General features: G+C 51.5%; 6 protein-coding genes across 6 annotated transcripts; 2 read left to right on the forward strand and 4 right to left on the reverse strand.

Moving 5' to 3' along the window:
* Positions 1 to 213: 213 nt before the first annotated feature.
* Positions 214 to 3,823, reverse strand: N7515_003337 (uncharacterized protein; the record flags this gene model as incomplete). Its single annotated transcript, XM_056664081.1, has 5 exons — positions 214 to 321; positions 375 to 3,308; positions 3,369 to 3,506; positions 3,572 to 3,598; positions 3,710 to 3,823. The coding sequence occupies 5 exons, from the start codon at positions 3,821 to 3,823 to the stop codon at positions 214 to 216; spliced, it is 3,321 nt and encodes a 1,106-aa protein (XP_056523138.1).
* Positions 3,824 to 4,500: 677 nt separating this feature from the next.
* N7515_003338 (uncharacterized protein) lies at positions 4,501 to 5,283 on the forward strand (the record flags this gene model as incomplete). Its single annotated transcript, XM_056664082.1, has 1 exon — positions 4,501 to 5,283. One exon carries the CDS (start codon positions 4,501 to 4,503, stop codon positions 5,281 to 5,283), a length of 783 nt encoding a protein of 260 aa, XP_056523139.1.
* A 428-nt stretch (positions 5,284 to 5,711) lies between these two features.
* N7515_003339 (uncharacterized protein) lies at positions 5,712 to 6,041 on the reverse strand (the record flags this gene model as incomplete). The annotated part of the gene is made up of 2 exons (XM_056664083.1): positions 5,712 to 5,893; positions 5,963 to 6,041. The coding sequence occupies 2 exons, from the start codon at positions 6,039 to 6,041 to the stop codon at positions 5,712 to 5,714; spliced, it is 261 nt and encodes an 86-aa protein (XP_056523140.1).
* Positions 6,042 to 6,257: 216 nt separating this feature from the next.
* N7515_003340 (putative AP-3 adaptor complex subunit mu) lies at positions 6,258 to 8,234 on the forward strand (the record flags this gene model as incomplete). The annotated part of the gene is made up of 3 exons (XM_056664084.1): positions 6,258 to 6,301; positions 6,353 to 6,772; positions 6,836 to 8,234. 3 exons carry the CDS (start codon positions 6,258 to 6,260, stop codon positions 8,232 to 8,234), a joined length of 1,863 nt encoding a protein of 620 aa, XP_056523141.1.
* A 1,192-nt stretch (positions 8,235 to 9,426) lies between these two features.
* Positions 9,427 to 11,150, reverse strand: N7515_003341 (hexadecenal dehydrogenase; the record flags this gene model as incomplete). Its single annotated transcript, XM_056664085.1, has 4 exons — positions 9,427 to 9,794; positions 9,858 to 10,657; positions 10,729 to 10,959; positions 11,011 to 11,150. 4 exons carry the CDS (start codon positions 11,148 to 11,150, stop codon positions 9,427 to 9,429), a joined length of 1,539 nt encoding a protein of 512 aa, XP_056523142.1.
* A 1,295-nt stretch (positions 11,151 to 12,445) lies between these two features.
* Positions 12,446 to 14,185, reverse strand: N7515_003342 (isocitrate lyase 1; the record flags this gene model as incomplete). Its single annotated transcript, XM_056664086.1, has 4 exons — positions 12,446 to 12,946; positions 13,006 to 13,701; positions 13,761 to 13,916; positions 13,982 to 14,185. 4 exons carry the CDS (start codon positions 14,183 to 14,185, stop codon positions 12,446 to 12,448), a joined length of 1,557 nt encoding a protein of 518 aa, XP_056523143.1.
* Positions 14,186 to 16,008: the final 1,823 nt, after the last annotated feature.

The following is a 16,008-nucleotide window of genomic DNA, read 5'->3' on the forward strand; positions in this document are numbered from 1 at the left end:
GCAGGGGTGACAGGGGAGGGGTGACAGGGGTCTATGACAAGCCTTCAAGCCAAGAAGCCAAGGAAAGAAAACGAAAGCTTTATTTTGAATTATGGAAATACATTGAAGAAGAATAATCTGCTAACGCCGATCCTAATAACCCGCCTTGATACCCGAATCACTGAAACCAAGCAAACTGCGGAGATACACAGCACCTTTCTCAATTCACATGAATTACCTCTTGCGGGACTTGGACTTGGTCGCTGCAGCGCTGGGGGCTCGGGAGCTTGCAGCAGAGGCATTCTTGCTGCCACCCTTGGCGGTCTTAGCCTGTTTGGCCGGCTGTAGATAAGTTAGAATCATAAACAGATGAATATCGAGGTGACAAAACTCACAGCAGCTCCGTTCTTAGCCTTCTTCTTTGCAGGCGGCGCATCCTCGACATCTTCCTCCTCCTCGCGGTCACGACCGCGTCCTTTGCCCTCACCATTGGGCTCAAACTCCTTTGCCACGGTGTTCAGCAAAGTGGTGCAACGACGACCGATTTCCACGGGCGTGCGACTGAGCATGAAGAAATCGAAACGGAACAGAGGCGAGTCACGGATCTCTTCACGGATGTTTTCATACAGATCCTCACCCTCGACTCCATACTTGTCCAGCATGATCAACAAAAAGCGGTCCTCGTCCTCGGTGTAAACCTTCTTGTTGGTGGTGGACACGGTGTAGTTGATCTTGAGCTGTTGAAGCGGCACACGGTACATCTCCAGCTTCTTGCGGAGCATCTTCCGCTGGTGGTCGATCTTCCGCACCTTCTCCTCTCCTTGTTCGATGACTCGAAGGTACTTGGGATAGTCTTGGATCTCTGTGTAACGGCGCCAGAACACTTCGGCATATTCCTTGATCTCGTCGGGCTCCTTGCTGTCCACTTCTCTGGCGATGTTCTTGTAGTCTGTACGACCATACTTTGCAGATCCATTGACAAATTGCTGGAAATCACGTCGATTCCAGGTGGCGAAACCCTCCTCGGACATGCGGGCTTTCTCCGCTTGCTCCTCCTCAGTAAGTGGGACAGCATTGTCGATCATATGTTGCTCAAGATCCCGCTCAGCCTCTCTCTCGCTGAGCTCATCTTCGGGACCTTCGGGCAATTGAGCCTTATACCCAATTTCCTTGTGGAAATAGGCTGTTTCTTTCTCTTGCAGCTCATGCAGCCCAGGTGGGAAGAACTGCCAGTCATGGACAGTGATTTGTTTCGGAGCACGCGGGACCTTGGGTTTCGTGTCGGCAGTTCGGCCTCCAGTGGCCAAGGCCTGGCGGTAGTAGCCGTCGATGGAGTATGCCTGTTCTTTGCGTTCACGCTTGGCAGGGTTGATCCAGCTGATACCGATATCTTTTTTGCGCTCGGTGAAATCCTTGCCATTCCACTCATAGGCACTCTCAGAAGAGAACTTCTGCAAGTCATCAATTCCGAGGGCCTCATACTTCTTGCTAAGCTCTGCAGTTCGTGTTTCACCCTTGCGCAAAATAGTATCAATGTCCTCCTCTTCGAGGGCCTCAGCGGCGTTGCCAGCTTCCTTCTGGTTGAAGACGCTAGCAGCACCGTGTTGGATCATGCCAAGCAACTCATCTTTGGAGGATGATTTGCCGGCATGTTGTCCAGCACGGCCTTGCTGAATGACAAGCTGGTCCAAACGCAGTTTTTGGGCTGCACGCTCGAGAACCTTCTCCTCAATGGCATTCTCCGTGACAAATCGGAAAACTTTAACCTGCTTAGTCTGACCAATGCGATGAGCACGGTCCATGGCCTGCAAGTCAGCCTGGGGGTTCCAGTCGCTGTCGAAGAGAACAACGATATCGGCAGTCGTCAAGTTAATGCCTAGACCACCCGCTCGGGTCGTGAGAAGGAAAACAAACTTGTCGGATCCGGGTTTGTTGTAGTCGTCAATGGCAGCAATACGCTCCTCGTGTGCGGTGGTACCATCGATACGGCAGTAATTGTAGTCCCGGAAGACACAGTAATCTTCCAATATGTCGAGTACACGACTCATCTGGGAAAAGATGAGCACACGACTACCATCCGCTCGCATGCGCTTCAGCAGTTTGTCCAAAATGGCCATCTTGCCAGAGTTGAAGATAAGGTGCTCGTCGGTGGTGTACGGGGGACCCGGTTCAGCGCCTTCGAACAAGTAGGGATGGTTGCAACATTTCCGCAGTTGCATAACGATGTTGAGCAGTCGCGTCTTGGACTCGCGCTTCCCGGCGGCGCCATTGACGGCGTCAATGTCCTTCTCCAGAATCTTCTGGTACCACCTCCTTTGCATTTCAGACATAGGAACGTAGAGATTGAGTTCCTTCTTCGGAAGCAGGCTCTTCTCGACATCACTCTTGACACGTCGGAGCAAGAAAGGACGGAGAACGCGGTGGAGCTGCTGTACCACAGTGTCTTGGTCCGACTCCTGGTTCGAGAACCACTGGTCGAATGCCTCCGAATCGCCGAAGACATCTGGCAAAAGGAAATTGAGCAAAGCCCACAGTTCATGCAAATTGTTCTGCAGTGGAGTACCAGTGATCAGCAACCGGTTGCGGGAGTTAAAGAGACGGATAATTTGCGACAAAGAGGATTCTTCGTTTTTAATCCGATGGGCCTCGTCAATGATAATGTATTCCCAGGCGAACTTCTTCAGGTGTGACTTCTCGCGGAGAATCATTTCATAACTGGTGACGCAAACGTCGAACTTTTCGGTAACCAAACGGTCGTTGATGAGCTGCTGGCGCTCTTCTTTGTTACCTTGGAGCACCAGGACATCAACATCGGGAATCCACTTTGCGAACTCTCTCTTCCAGTTGTCCAGGGTTGACTTCGGCACAACGACGAGATGAGGTCCATTGATATCACAGACAAAACGAAGATAGCCCAGGAATGAGATCGTCTGCAGGGTCTTTCCGAGACCCATCTCATCGGCCAGAATACCGGAGATACCGTTCTCATGTAGCGAAACAAGCCAGTTCAGGCCTGCAACCTGGTAATCACGTAGCTCGCCATGGATGAATGCTGGAGACTCTCGGAAGATGGTGGTAGTCTCGCCGCCATGCTTCTCATCTTGTAGCAGCTCTGCATCCTCTTCCTGTTCGGTTCTGCGGCGTCGCTCGCCACCAGCACCCCCACTGCGCTTGGAGCCCTTCCGGGCCTTCTCCTCGTTTTCCGCATTTTGGCGGTCGATCTCCGCCATGATCTCCTTGATTCTGGGGTTGGGGTTGGTCTCGATAAAGTGGCGGAATAGGTCAGTGAGACCCAGGAGGTACCGGAACCGGCGAATCGAATCATCCTCCTGCGAAGCAAAGATCATCAATACTAAGGTCATCGACTAATCATAAGGAATTATAGATACCTTGGTGTCATCTAGACGCCCATGCTTCTTGCCAAGAATGGATTTCCTCAAGTTGTTGGCCTCAGATCTGCGCCTACGTCCATCGGCCGCGTCGCCCGCAACGCTGCTTGCAGTGGTGTTGGGATTTGTATCGGAATCCTGGATCATAACGTTAGCCATTGTTCCTCGCAAATGCATAGCATCGTAGGCCGTGGTATTTTTACCGTGTAATCCGGAGTGTCTTGATGGCTCTGTATTGTGACGAAGATTAGCATAAACTCAAGGGCTAGTAGATAAGATGCCTCTGCATTGACGATAGAGACATTTCTCATGGGCGAGCAGATATAACTAATTCCACATACCGTCACTTGCGCGTCGGCACTATCGACGGGCACCGAAGGCACCATGTCGTCGTTTGTATCAGTCATGGGTGTATCAGCCTGCGAGACTGGATCGGACGCGAGGGCAGGAGCCATATCCTATCCTTTGCGCACGGATGAAAGGTGTCTTCGCGGTTTAAACACGTCTTTGGGTGTGTGACGAATAATATCGGAAGCTCGCGACTAATGAAATCGCGTGGTGCGGAGAGAGAGAGGTGAGAGAAGTGGTATGTAGAAGTTAAGAGGTGATAGCAATCAAATAATCAGGGAGAAATATACACTCCGAAGTCAATATGATTCATTGAACAAGGCCCATGAATGAAAGGCTATTGAACAATTCTTCGATAGGACCAAAGGCATATTCAAGCGCGTCAAAGAAGAGCAGATGGCAAATGAAGACACCGCCTTCCTATAATAGCTGCAGAACGGACAAACTGTATTTCCGGCGGAAGTGGGCTTCTCGTTACCGGGGGGCCACGGCGGTCATCTGCAACAACCTAGAAAATACCTCCGCTTGGGAAACACTTTTGCTGCCGCTCACTATCGCACACCTCGGGGATCAACGACTCATATACAGCATCAGTCTGTACTGGGTCCTACGTCATCTTGTATTCACTATTACTCCTTCTCCGTGCACTCTTTCACCTCTTGTCAAGCTCTTCTTTTATCGCCATTTGTCCACCAGGGAACGACGCACGGCATCAGAACCTGGGAACACAAACATTTCTTTCTCAAACCCATCTCTCATCACGGGATCATCATCGTTGTCTGCCATGGACTCTATGAGATCTCTCAACACCTCCTTGCCGAGCTCGACCCCCCGCCCGCAACCTCCGGAGCAACTCCTCCAGCAGTTCAAGGCAGCGGCCTTGTCTGTTACAAACTTATATAAGAACGCTGTTTGTGAACAAGCCCAGGCAAGGGCTCTTGGATATCAGGATGCGATAGAGGATTTGCTCCACTTCCTTGATCGTGAGAACCTCGGTCTCGGAGATGGAGAGGGGTGGACTGTTCGACAGTGGGCCACCGAGAAATGTGATGGAACGGGGTCACAAAGCTGCGATGAAGATTCAGAGCACGACAAGCGTGACCGCAGTGCTACACCCGCTACTGTCCGCAAAGAAAATCCTACCCCCGAACCAACGGCTCGTCAGCCCCCCACGTCAGCGCCTCTGGCTGCATCGAAGCTAGAATCGACCACTCCTCCCGCACAGCTTCACGAGACACCGTCTTTCACAACACCTGCCGTCTTCACATTCTCTGCTGGTCCCACATACCCCCAATGCCAAGAGCTGGATATGGATGAGCCATCAGACAATTCATCCGCAGCCCTGCAGGATGGTGCCCCAGTCAGCGTCTCTGTGATGCCTCGAAACAATCGCCCCCTCAACCGCCATAACCACCACGCACGGCCGAATGCACGCGGATCGCCGCGAGAGTCCCCTGCTAGCATTGGGTCTAAGAGAAAATTCACCGTGCCGGATTTCTTCGACATATCAGGACTGCACAATGGACGGGATCTGTCAGGAGGAGGGAAACGAGGCCGCTTTACCTAGGCATAAGCCTTGGTAGAACATATGATGATGACGAAATGACGAATATCTTCTTCTGATTGTCACGCAGTGGCTGGAAGAAATTTCGGGTACGAAGGTGCTTTTCGGGTGCATAACAAGGAAGGGATATTTGCATATGGTTTCTTTTCATTCTTCACTTCTCTTCCTTCGGTTTTCTTTGGATTTTTATCTTCAATACTTTTGCTTTGTCTCTTCTTGTCTCTATTTTTCCCCCTACCCTTGTGATATAGCATATAGACGGATACGCCTATGGTGATACCCGATACCAGGAGTGGCAGTTATCATTACTTGCATTTAAATAACAATCAATATCTTACAAATCTTCCAATCCGCGCTTCATCATTAAACACTCGTTCTGGTGAGACTGGGCCTTGATCACCGACCACATGCTATTGCATACGTGGTTGTACTCAATTGAATGCCCGCCACAGTCCCATCCCCACTAACGTTGCGGAAATTGTGGCAATTCCCAGTTTGCGCGATCCCATTTTGTATTTCGTAGGGCCTTGCATGATGGCCTTCTCTTGTTTTCGTAGATTGGCCATTCCGGTGTAGTAGCTGTAGACTCCGAGACCCATGAAAGCGGCCGATCCTGTTCTGCATGTCAGTATATAACAAAAGTGAGTGGCATCAGGCCGATACAGGCTGAAATCACACATACCGGTGACTCTGCAGGACAAACAATCATCGTACTTGTCCTCGGCCAGAGCCTGCTTGGCATCTTTCAGCTGGGGATCCATAGCGCACTTATCGGGGGAAATGACTTGATCAGAGTATGTTCAATGTCCGGTAGAATGAAAGGAAGCAAAGGCACCGAATCACCAGTCTACGTACTACGAGTTGACGTCTGTTGTCTCCAAAAAGTTATCGGAAGGCGGGGATCGGCGGCAAAACACGAGAGCTATGCAATCTACATGCGCCGACACGAGTGATTTCGACATCAACCAACTGTCACAATGAGCGGCGAGATTGATGCCGTCTACATATATGACGAGCTAAAGTAAGATACCCTGCAGCAATTCGTAAGACCATACTAACGCCGCCTCCCCAGCGTCCCTCTCGTCGAACATGTATATCGTTCCCGCCCGCCCTCGGCCTCCGCCATCCTGCCCCTCTACCTCGCCCATGCCGCTCCACGCCCTTCCTTGCTATACTTTCCAAGCACTTCGCCCCCGGTAACGGTCTTTTCAACCGTCGAGGCGAATCTGTTGTTTCTTGCAATAAGCGAAGTCGATACAGAGCCGCTCCTGGCGCTGGAGTTCCTGCACCGCGTGATCGACGTGCTCGAGGACTTTGTTGGCGCACCGCTCCTATCAACCAAGATCCAAGCCAACTATGACGTCGTGGCGCAGCTTCTCAATGAGATGTGCGATGGGGGTACGGTCTGCAATACCGAACCCAATGCATTGCAGGAGGTTGTCGAGGTTCCTGGGTGGATGGGGAAGCTGTTAGGTGGAATCGGAGTGCCTAGGTGAGTTGTCAGGTGGCTGGCATAGGATATCGACAGGCACTAATGGTTTATCTTGGGGTTTAGTACATCTACGGCAACGTTAGGATCTGCTAATCCTTTGAAGCAATCACTCGCCGCCGCCAAAGTATCACAAGGGCCAGCCATTCCTTGGCGACGGCCAGGTGTACGCCATACTTCTAATGAGCTATATGTCGACATCATTGAATCTCTTTCGGTGACGATGGCTCCTTCGGGGCGGTTACTGTCTGCATTGGTGTCAGGGACTATTGCGTTTACTGCGAAGATATCCGGAGTCCCGGACCTGCTACTCTCGTTATCGGCACCGGGTGGCCAGCATGCGCTAGCCCGCAAGATCGAACTACCGATGTTTCATCCATGTGTTCGACTGACTCGATGGAAGGAACGGCCGGGGGAGCTCAGTTTCATACCACCTGACGGGAGGTTTATATTGGCTGGGTATGAAGTGGATCTCCTGCCCATAGATCCCGATCTAGATGAGTCCCCAAGCCATATGGAAAAGGTCTTTTTACCCGCCATTGTGGATATTCGCAAATCACTGGGGCCGACTGGCTCCGAATTCGAGGTGCGACTGACGTTGAATACAAATTTCCCGGGCCAAAGCTCATCGTCGCGGCCTGGAGCTACACGGAGTGGATCTGGCACATCAACGCCGTCATTCTTAGGTGGTGGTGGAAGCTCTGGGCCTGTACTCGAAGAGGTTGTCGTCAGTGTACCGATCTCTAAGTCTATCCGCCATATCACGGACATGCAGGCCAGCCGCGGTGACGCTCAATTCGCACCGGCAAGCGGGCTCCTTGAGTGGCGCATTCCGACCGGAAAGGATGCTGGATCATTGTCTGGTACTGCAACACTGCGCTGCACTGTATCGGGCTACCCATCAGTCGACGACGACTTGGACGAGAGCTTCGACGACGCCGATGAAGACGCCAATGCCAACCTCCTGCAAGGCTATTACGAGGAACCTACCTCCTACAACGATGCATCCGCGAGCACATCGAAGAAAAGCCGATCCTCCGACCCATCCAAGCGCAAAAAGAAAAAGAAGAAGTCAACAAAGAAATCATCTCGCTCCGCTGCCCTGCAATCCGAGGAGGTAGAAGAAGATCCCGTCGCAACTACCATCTCATCTTCGCATCACTCCAAACCTCAAGCGACCCCACCTGCCCCCCAAACTCAATCTAATGCCCACCTCCCCTCATTCTTCTCCCCCTCATCAACATCCCGCCCCGCACGCAGAACCAGAGCCCAGGTCAACGCAAGCTTGATGCCCAACTCGGCATCAGTATCCTTCTCCGTGCGAGGCTGGCTCCCCTCCGGTATCAAAGTGGACAGTCTTAATATCGATCAGCGCCGCAGTCGCGGGCTGGGCGAGAGCGTCAAGCCGTACAAGGGCGTCAAATATCTGTGCGTAAGCAACCGCGGCGTGGAACGGCGCTGCTGATGTGCATACTATGTATTTGTTTCTCTTTTATCCGCCCATTTGACAGCGTGAATGACGATATGAATTGGATATATCTATTTTACAATTAGCGCTTCTCATGGAAAATCGTAGACTACCTAGGACTTCCATTTTCATAGGTACTTCAGGCTCTACCTACCTACGGTACCTACCGGATCTCGAGAACCCACCAGCGATGAAGTCCACATAACCTCCACACTACTAACAACCTAAGGTAACACAGAACCTTCAAACAACCAAAAAAACTTTATCTCAGTATTAAATCGACTTACAGCGTACAAGCACCCAAATGAACAAAAGCAAGCAAATCCAATTCCAATTTTGTACTTCGTACATAGCAAAAAATTACTTCAAGATACTGTCGTACATACAAGCAGAGACCAGAGAAGATCCCGAAGTCATCACCACAAAGCAGTCCGACACCAAAAAGTCAAGCATCCTTAGTGTCAAGCATCGCCAATCCAAAGAAGAAGCGATCAGCACACCAGAAACTCAAAAGCCCTAAAGCACGGGAAAAGGATGCGAAAGTGTCGAATCAAAACGGGGTATTCCAATTTCATTTCAGGGGCGGGGATCACAGTTTCGAGGATCGGCGTTCGAGGATCTGGAAGATGAAGTAGGCAACTATTACGGTTAGTCTAGGTTCTTTCTTCTTCACAGGTGTTTTCTTTTTGTGACTTTGAAAATTCAAATTTGGATCGGAAGGGGGATGAAGGTGGAGATGGGAAAGGAGGTAATTCATTATGATTCACAGATTAAGCGTGGCTGTCTTCTTCGTCTGGGTAGAGAAGGTAGAGTGTAGAATGTAAATGGGGATAGATGCGAAGGGAAATGGTAAGGAGGGTGGTCCTCATTTGAGGAATGGCAGGATTAAACAGGTACACGAAATGGGGGTATATGAAACAGGAAAGGGTATAGTGTTCTTGGTCGTCTTGACCATATAACAGACAGAGACGATGATGGAAAAGGTGTGGCAAAGGAGTCACCCAGACCTCGGGACTTAATTATCCTCTAGTTCTGGACCTGGAGGACATAAAACGAGGTGCAAAGACTCCACGACCAGACGAGACCGAACATAGCGTAACCAGAATGACAAGCAGATGATGGGCAAGATTAAGGGGAATATATGAAGAGAAAATGGCAGACATATCGGGCAAGATAGGAAAGAGATGTTTTACTCACTGGCAGCGAGAACAGCAGCTCGGCCGGCTCCAGCCTTGGCAGTGCCTCCACCCAAAGTGAAGAGCGCGCGCAGCCAGCCGAGAGTCAGCTTCTTGCCGTTACGGTCAAAGTCGGGATGCAGTGTGCTGGCGGCTTGGAACTTGCTGAGCTTGCCGGCGTACGGTGGGTAACGGATAGACAGGATGGCTTCCAGCCAGCTTGGGCTGGAGGTGACGGGGCGACGGTGCACCCAGACGTCGAAGCTGGAGCGACCGCGGTAGGCACCGTAGCCACTTTCACCGACACCGCCGAAGGGAAGGGTAGGGATGTGCAGCGCGGCGTCGTTGCAGGAAACGCCACCAGAGCGGGTGGAGGACAGAACTGCGACAGACGATTAGAATGTTTGCTTCACTGTGACAGGAAACAAAAAAGTATGCGACTCACCCTTCTCAATATCAGCCTTGTTACCGAAGGGGTAGAGACCCAGCGGCGTGCTCTGAACACCGTTGGCCAGCGCGATAGCCTCGTCAAGGTTCTCCACCGCCAAGATGGGAATGAAAGGACCGAAGCTCTCCTGGGTGCATAGCGAGTCATCAACCGACTCGACCTGGACAACGGTAGGCTCAATGAACAGCTCCTTCTCATCCATAGTGCCACCCATCAGGATCTTGCCATTAGTGTTGTCAAGCATGGACTTAAGACGAGCGAAGGCGCCCGGGTTGACGATGCGAGAGTAATCGGGCGAGTTCTTGGCACCCTGGGGGTAGAACTCCTTATAGGCGATCTTGAACTCCTCCACGACCTTCCCGACGAGCGTCTTATCGACCAGCAAGTAGTTCTGCGAGGTGCAGACCTGACCGGCGTTCATGAGCTTACCCCAGAGCAAGCGACGGGCCACAAGTCTCGGGTTTGCGTTCTTGGACACGATGGCCGGGTTGATACCGCCCAGCTCGAGCACGACGGGGGTCAGGTGCGGAGCTGCGGCTTTGGCGACGATGCGTCCGACTGTAGCACCGCCCGTGAAGAAGATCTTGTCCCACCGTTCGGCGAGCAGGGCCTGTGTCTCGGGAATGCCACCCTGGATGATTGTATAACACGAGGGGTCGAGACTCGCCTCGACGATCTTTTGCATGACAGCGGCGCTGCGGGGGGCATTTTCGCTAGGCTTGATGACTACTGTGTTTCCAGCAGCAATGGCGCCGATGGCGGGACCGAGAGTCAACTGGAAGGGGAAGTTGAAGGCACTAATAGAGGAAATCGTTGTTAGCTTCGGGATACTTCCATGCGGAGGCGCGGGGGTAGGATATGCGCATACCCGATGACCAGCACACAGCCCAGAGGATCCTTTCTAATCTTAGGGTTCATGAACTTGAAGCTAAGGTCAATTTCTGGTGCCTTCTCATCCTTAGCCCACTTGTGCAGGTTGCGGGTTGTGTAGACAATATCGTTCATGATCCATCCGCTCTCCGCAACGGCAGCCTCGAACCGAGGCTTGCGCAAGTCCTGGGCACAGGCCTCGATGATCTCCTCCTCATGATCTTTGATGCTAGAAAGAATTAGTACATTGTAGCAACAAGATCGAGCATGTAGTACTCACGCCCAGTACAACTTGCGCAGCTGAACAAGACGGAACTCGATGTCGCGAGTCTTGTGCTCCATAAAGGCCTTGCGGGCCGTGGAGATGCGCTCAGGGATCTCGTCCAGCGAGGTAAACTTCAACTCAGGTAGTGCGACCATGATGAATATGTTAAAAATTATAGAAATATTATAGAAAAAAAAGAACACAAAGGGGAAAAAAGATTCTGGAGCTCCGAAGGTTCTTTAGTAGTCAAGGCCCGGAATTAAGGTCTCCGCATTCACGCAGCACATGCTCCGAGCTCTCGGCTCATGCTACTTTCGGTTGAACCTCCTTTTTCTTAGTTTATACTGATTTCTTCTTACGTTACTCTGTATTTCAGGAGATTCTTTTCACCATGTATCCTCATCAGTAGACACCGTTCGAGATGCCATTTCTCTCCCGATGTCCCACTACACAGTACCTTCCATGACAATGTCAGAACGAGCCGCGGTTTCACGCGATCTGCGCCCCCCTCCCCGCGATCGACAGTGGCCAATTACACGCGTGGGCGAACCTGACAGCTTATTGATGGGCGCAAGGACGTGCCACCAGAATGGCCATTGTTGGGATACTTGAGAGGTCTGGGGGACAGTTCTGATATTCTGCAACGTCCGATCTATGATAACTATGGACTCCGCAACTACTATGTGTATCACTTTCAGCACAGCGCGTCTCGACAATTCTACAATGTCTCGTCGAGACCAGTAGTGGAAACAAGTACAAGGTACTGCACAGTGCAATACATGTTCAAATAACTTCAAATAGGTTCTAGATTATGTTACTGCAGTATAAATGAATGTACTGTGTACCAACTCGCCAACATTTGTTGATGATTTCTGATCCCTTAATGGTCACGTGGTACCGAGATAAATCCGCTCCCCCAACTTCCAAGTGATCGGCGCTCTTCCCGGATACTCCACCTAAGACAGCTCTACACTGTACAACATCAACATATGAAATAGGTTGGAAACACCACCCAAATGAGATGTGGATACATGTACGGAGCAGTCGAATATTGTTCCTGGCGCTGCTTAAGCTGTAGTTAGGTATGCGGCTATCAGCGGCATCGGAGCCTCAAAATTCGCCTGCCTCGCAATATCAGGGGCGTCATTCCCGCGTCATGTCTATCATGACGTTACAACAATACGACGTAAGCAGATGTTCCCAAAGTTTAAGTTCATCTAAACTTCAAATACAAATGAAGGCGAAGACGAAGACGAATCCGGTCAATTATATTTCGACCTTCGAAATGCAAAGGCAGATTGGAATCAGATGATCAAGGCTCTGTATAGAACAAGGGGGAAAAAGGCGCAAAAACAGAAGGAAACGCCATATACACAAGAACATCATATATAGAGACAGATAGCCGAGACCATCAGGGTATCAACATGAGCAGCACCGAGTTCCAAACAAATCAGTTCTTGAACTGATCCTCAGTAACACCCTTGCCCATAGCGGCCGTGCTGCTCACACCACCAGAAACCATCTTCAACATGTTATCAACGTAGTTAGCGCCCGACCATTTCTGATGAGTGACGACATCGACACCGAGCTCCATCTCGGGCTCCTGAACGAGCTCGCCGTAGGCGCGCATGCCGTTCTGAGAGTAGGCCTTGGCAAACTTGTGGGAGATGAGGGCGGTGGTGTGCAGACCGGCGAGGGTGATGAATTGCCAGGCGTAGCCGAGAGCGCCGAGACGCTTGATGTAGGTCTCCTGGTCGTCGCGGGACATGGCCTTCTTCCAGTTGAAGGAGGGGGAGAGGTTGTAGGCGAGCTTCTGCTCGGGCCAGACGGCGTGGACACCGTCTGCGAACTCCTTGGCCTGCTTGTAGTCGGGCAGCTTGGACTCCATCCAGATGAGATCGGCGAAGGGAGCGTAGGCGATGGCGCGGTTGACGGCGCACTGGGTACCGCCCTGGTAGCGGTAGTAGCCCTCACGGGTGCGGGGGAGTCCCAGTTCCAGTAAATCTCGACACCAGTGAGACCCTTGGCGATGGTGCGGGCCTCGGTGTTGTTCTTGCCCTTGGCGGCGGTGAGGTACTGCTGGATGAGGGCCTGCTTGTTGCTGGAGGCACCGGCGTTGATGGCGTCAATGACGGCTTCGTCGAAGAGCTTGAGACCGGCCTGGGCGGTCCACTGGTCCTCGATGGCCTGGAGCTCGGGACCGTTCTTGCCGGCTTGCTCGGCAGCAACCATCAGGTCGTTGAGAGGCTGGAGCTTGGGGTTGGTGCAACCGACGATGAAAGCGTGATCGCGGTGGTCGATGGTGGAGGTGATGAGAGTGGCAGCCTCGGAATCGGTCCGGGCAATGGCCAGGAGGTCGGAGCCCATGATATCGGCCTGGGCACGGATGGCGACCAGACGGTTGATGTGCTCGCTGATGGGAACAAGGACCTTGCCGGCCATGTGGCCGCACTTCTTGGTGCCAGGAGCCTGATCCTCAATGTGGATACCGGCAGCACCACGCTCGACGAAGAGCTTGGTGAGCTTCATGACGGCGGTCAGACCACCGTGACCGGTGTCAGCATCGGCGATGATGGGGCGCAGGTAGTCGACGTTGGCGACCTTTCCGCGCTGGTCGGCGGGGGTAGTCACACGCTCCTCACGCTGTTTGCGGTCGTGGAAGAGCTGTGCCATGAAAAGCTGGTTGACCTTGCGAGGGACGGTGTCCTATATAGTATACTACGTTAGTTTGCGCCGCAGTAACAAATTCCAATATGTTAACATACCATGGGGTAATCGGCAAGATCAGGGGAGGGCTCGTCGGTGGACGAAGCAGTAGAGGAGCTCTGCCAGCCAGAAACGTAGATAGTATCGAGGAACTTGCACATCTGGGTGATCATGGTAGGCTCGAGACAGCCGTAGGTGTAGCTGGCCTGCTTGTTCTGTTCGTGAAGTCGAATTAGCATCTTGATCGGCAAATGCGGAGAAAATGTTCCAATCAACCTACCTGGAAGTTGGACTCAACAATGCCCCAGAGCTTCTTTGCTTGCACATTGGAAGGGTAGTCGATCTTCAGGTTACCACGCTTGGCCACAATCTGCTCGGCAGTGAAAGGGCGCTTGGTGTAGCGCCACCGAGAGTCCTTCCACCAGTTCTTGACGGCTTCAACCTCAGCCTGGAACTGGCGATCCTCATCTTCGTGCAGACCCATGATGAAAACTTTTGGTATAATACAGAAAAAGGGACAAAGGTGTAGTAGTATGTATGAGGCAAGTGTCTCTTGTCCAAAGCTCCAATATACAATGGAACAAATGTAGAAATATGAGGAGGAGAGAAGCCAAGAGAGAATAGAGCTATAATAAAAAGAAAAAAGAAGAGTCAGATCACAAGCCAGAAATGGCCTGTACTTATTTCACCTTCGAATGCGTCACACCTGAAGGGTCGGTAAACGCTCGGCTCACCGGGAGTACAGCCAATACACTCGATGCCTAGGTACCTTCGCCCTCGAACAAGTCAGGCTCGACCAATGTTTCACGGCCAAAGCCTCCGAAAGACGGAAGGCGGGTACCACTGGCTTCGGAAGAGAGGATCCAGTCTCTGAAGATCCTCGGTCTAATGGGAACATCCCTTCGCCACTGCTGAGTCTTGTTCATGGTCCTTTGGTGTTACAATTATCGGTATGTATCCGGAATGTTGATAGGAATCTTCAAGTGCATTTTCATCTCTTTTGCTTCATGGCTGTTGGCGTTGGAGTGCAATGTTTAATGTTCGAAGCTCGTTGGCAGCATTGCCGGATGACGTCGAAGACACATGCCATTACCGTGACAATACTTGATACCGTAAAACTCACTTTCACGTGCTTCAACTGTTTTCGGAGCATGTTCATCAGTTGGGGATAGTATCAATTTGGAGGATATTCTCCGTAAGATTCTCCTGTACGCTATTCAATCAGCGGCTCCATTTTTCACATTGTTCTCCCCGCGCAATCCAGAAGAACGAACATCCAGACCCAAAGGTTGCCCCGGTCATCCCTCAGACGTTTTGTCATGCCCCGGTATTCGGTGGGTCTCCACCGGGCGAATCCTCATCGTTCTGCAAGCATCGATGCTTTACTTCGTACTTCACTCGGCTTTTCTCGGTTTTCACTCCGTACCTATCAATCAATCGTTTGGCGTCTAGTTATATGTTGACAAACATAAACAGTAACATCGTGGAATCTAGACAGAGCTTCTACAGCCGAGAAGCCAAAATACAGTTCCTCCAGCATACATTAAACGCTCGATCCCATCTGTAGCCTTTTGCCAACCTACAATACACAACCTTGCATCCTCTATTCGGACATAGCGCCGTCCCCAACCCTCACTACGAATTCAACCCGGAAGAGCTGAAACTCACAAGTCACCTGCACATGCCTATATCCAATCGCAGCAGCTCCACCTCTGGTGATCTGAGCAAAAATGACTCAAAGCCGCCCTCGAAATTTGGACCTCGGCTCAACTCACTGCCAGACTAAACCGCATACGGAGCGCCGATAAGGCTGGCAGATCGGGAACTGTAAGATTAGATCGAGTCTAGGAATACAAAACAAGGTACCTGTTGTGTACTCCGTACTAGAGTCGAAATCAAGATAAGAACGTCCATCGAAGTACACCTGGTATTTTACATGACTACACAGAATAAACTCAGGGCTGAGAATCGCGTGCCCTATGGATTCACGGGTCAATCGGACTATCGATAACCTTAACCAAACCTCTACACCACGACATAGACTTAGGAAACAACGAAAGTTGAAGGACAATAAACATTCCAGACACAGCCCATACATACCCCAATACCCCGGTTCCTCAGCCCCAGAGCCCACGAGAACAGCCTCGGGAAAACAAGGGATCTCCACCTCCCCCACCCGTCATATTATCGATGCGATTCTCTGCACAGTAGTTACCATACAAATGACGACTTCGGTATCCCTGTTGCGGACTTTTTCGGTCGGGATTGTACCGAGGCGTCCGCCGGCTTATTTTCGCCTGAGGCTCG

This window comes from Penicillium bovifimosum, assembly GCF_028826915.1.
Source record: "Penicillium bovifimosum strain IBT 22155 chromosome Unknown utg000003l_segment0_segment0, whole genome shotgun sequence".
Lineage (NCBI taxonomy): Eukaryota > Fungi > Ascomycota > Eurotiomycetes > Eurotiales > Aspergillaceae > Penicillium > Penicillium bovifimosum.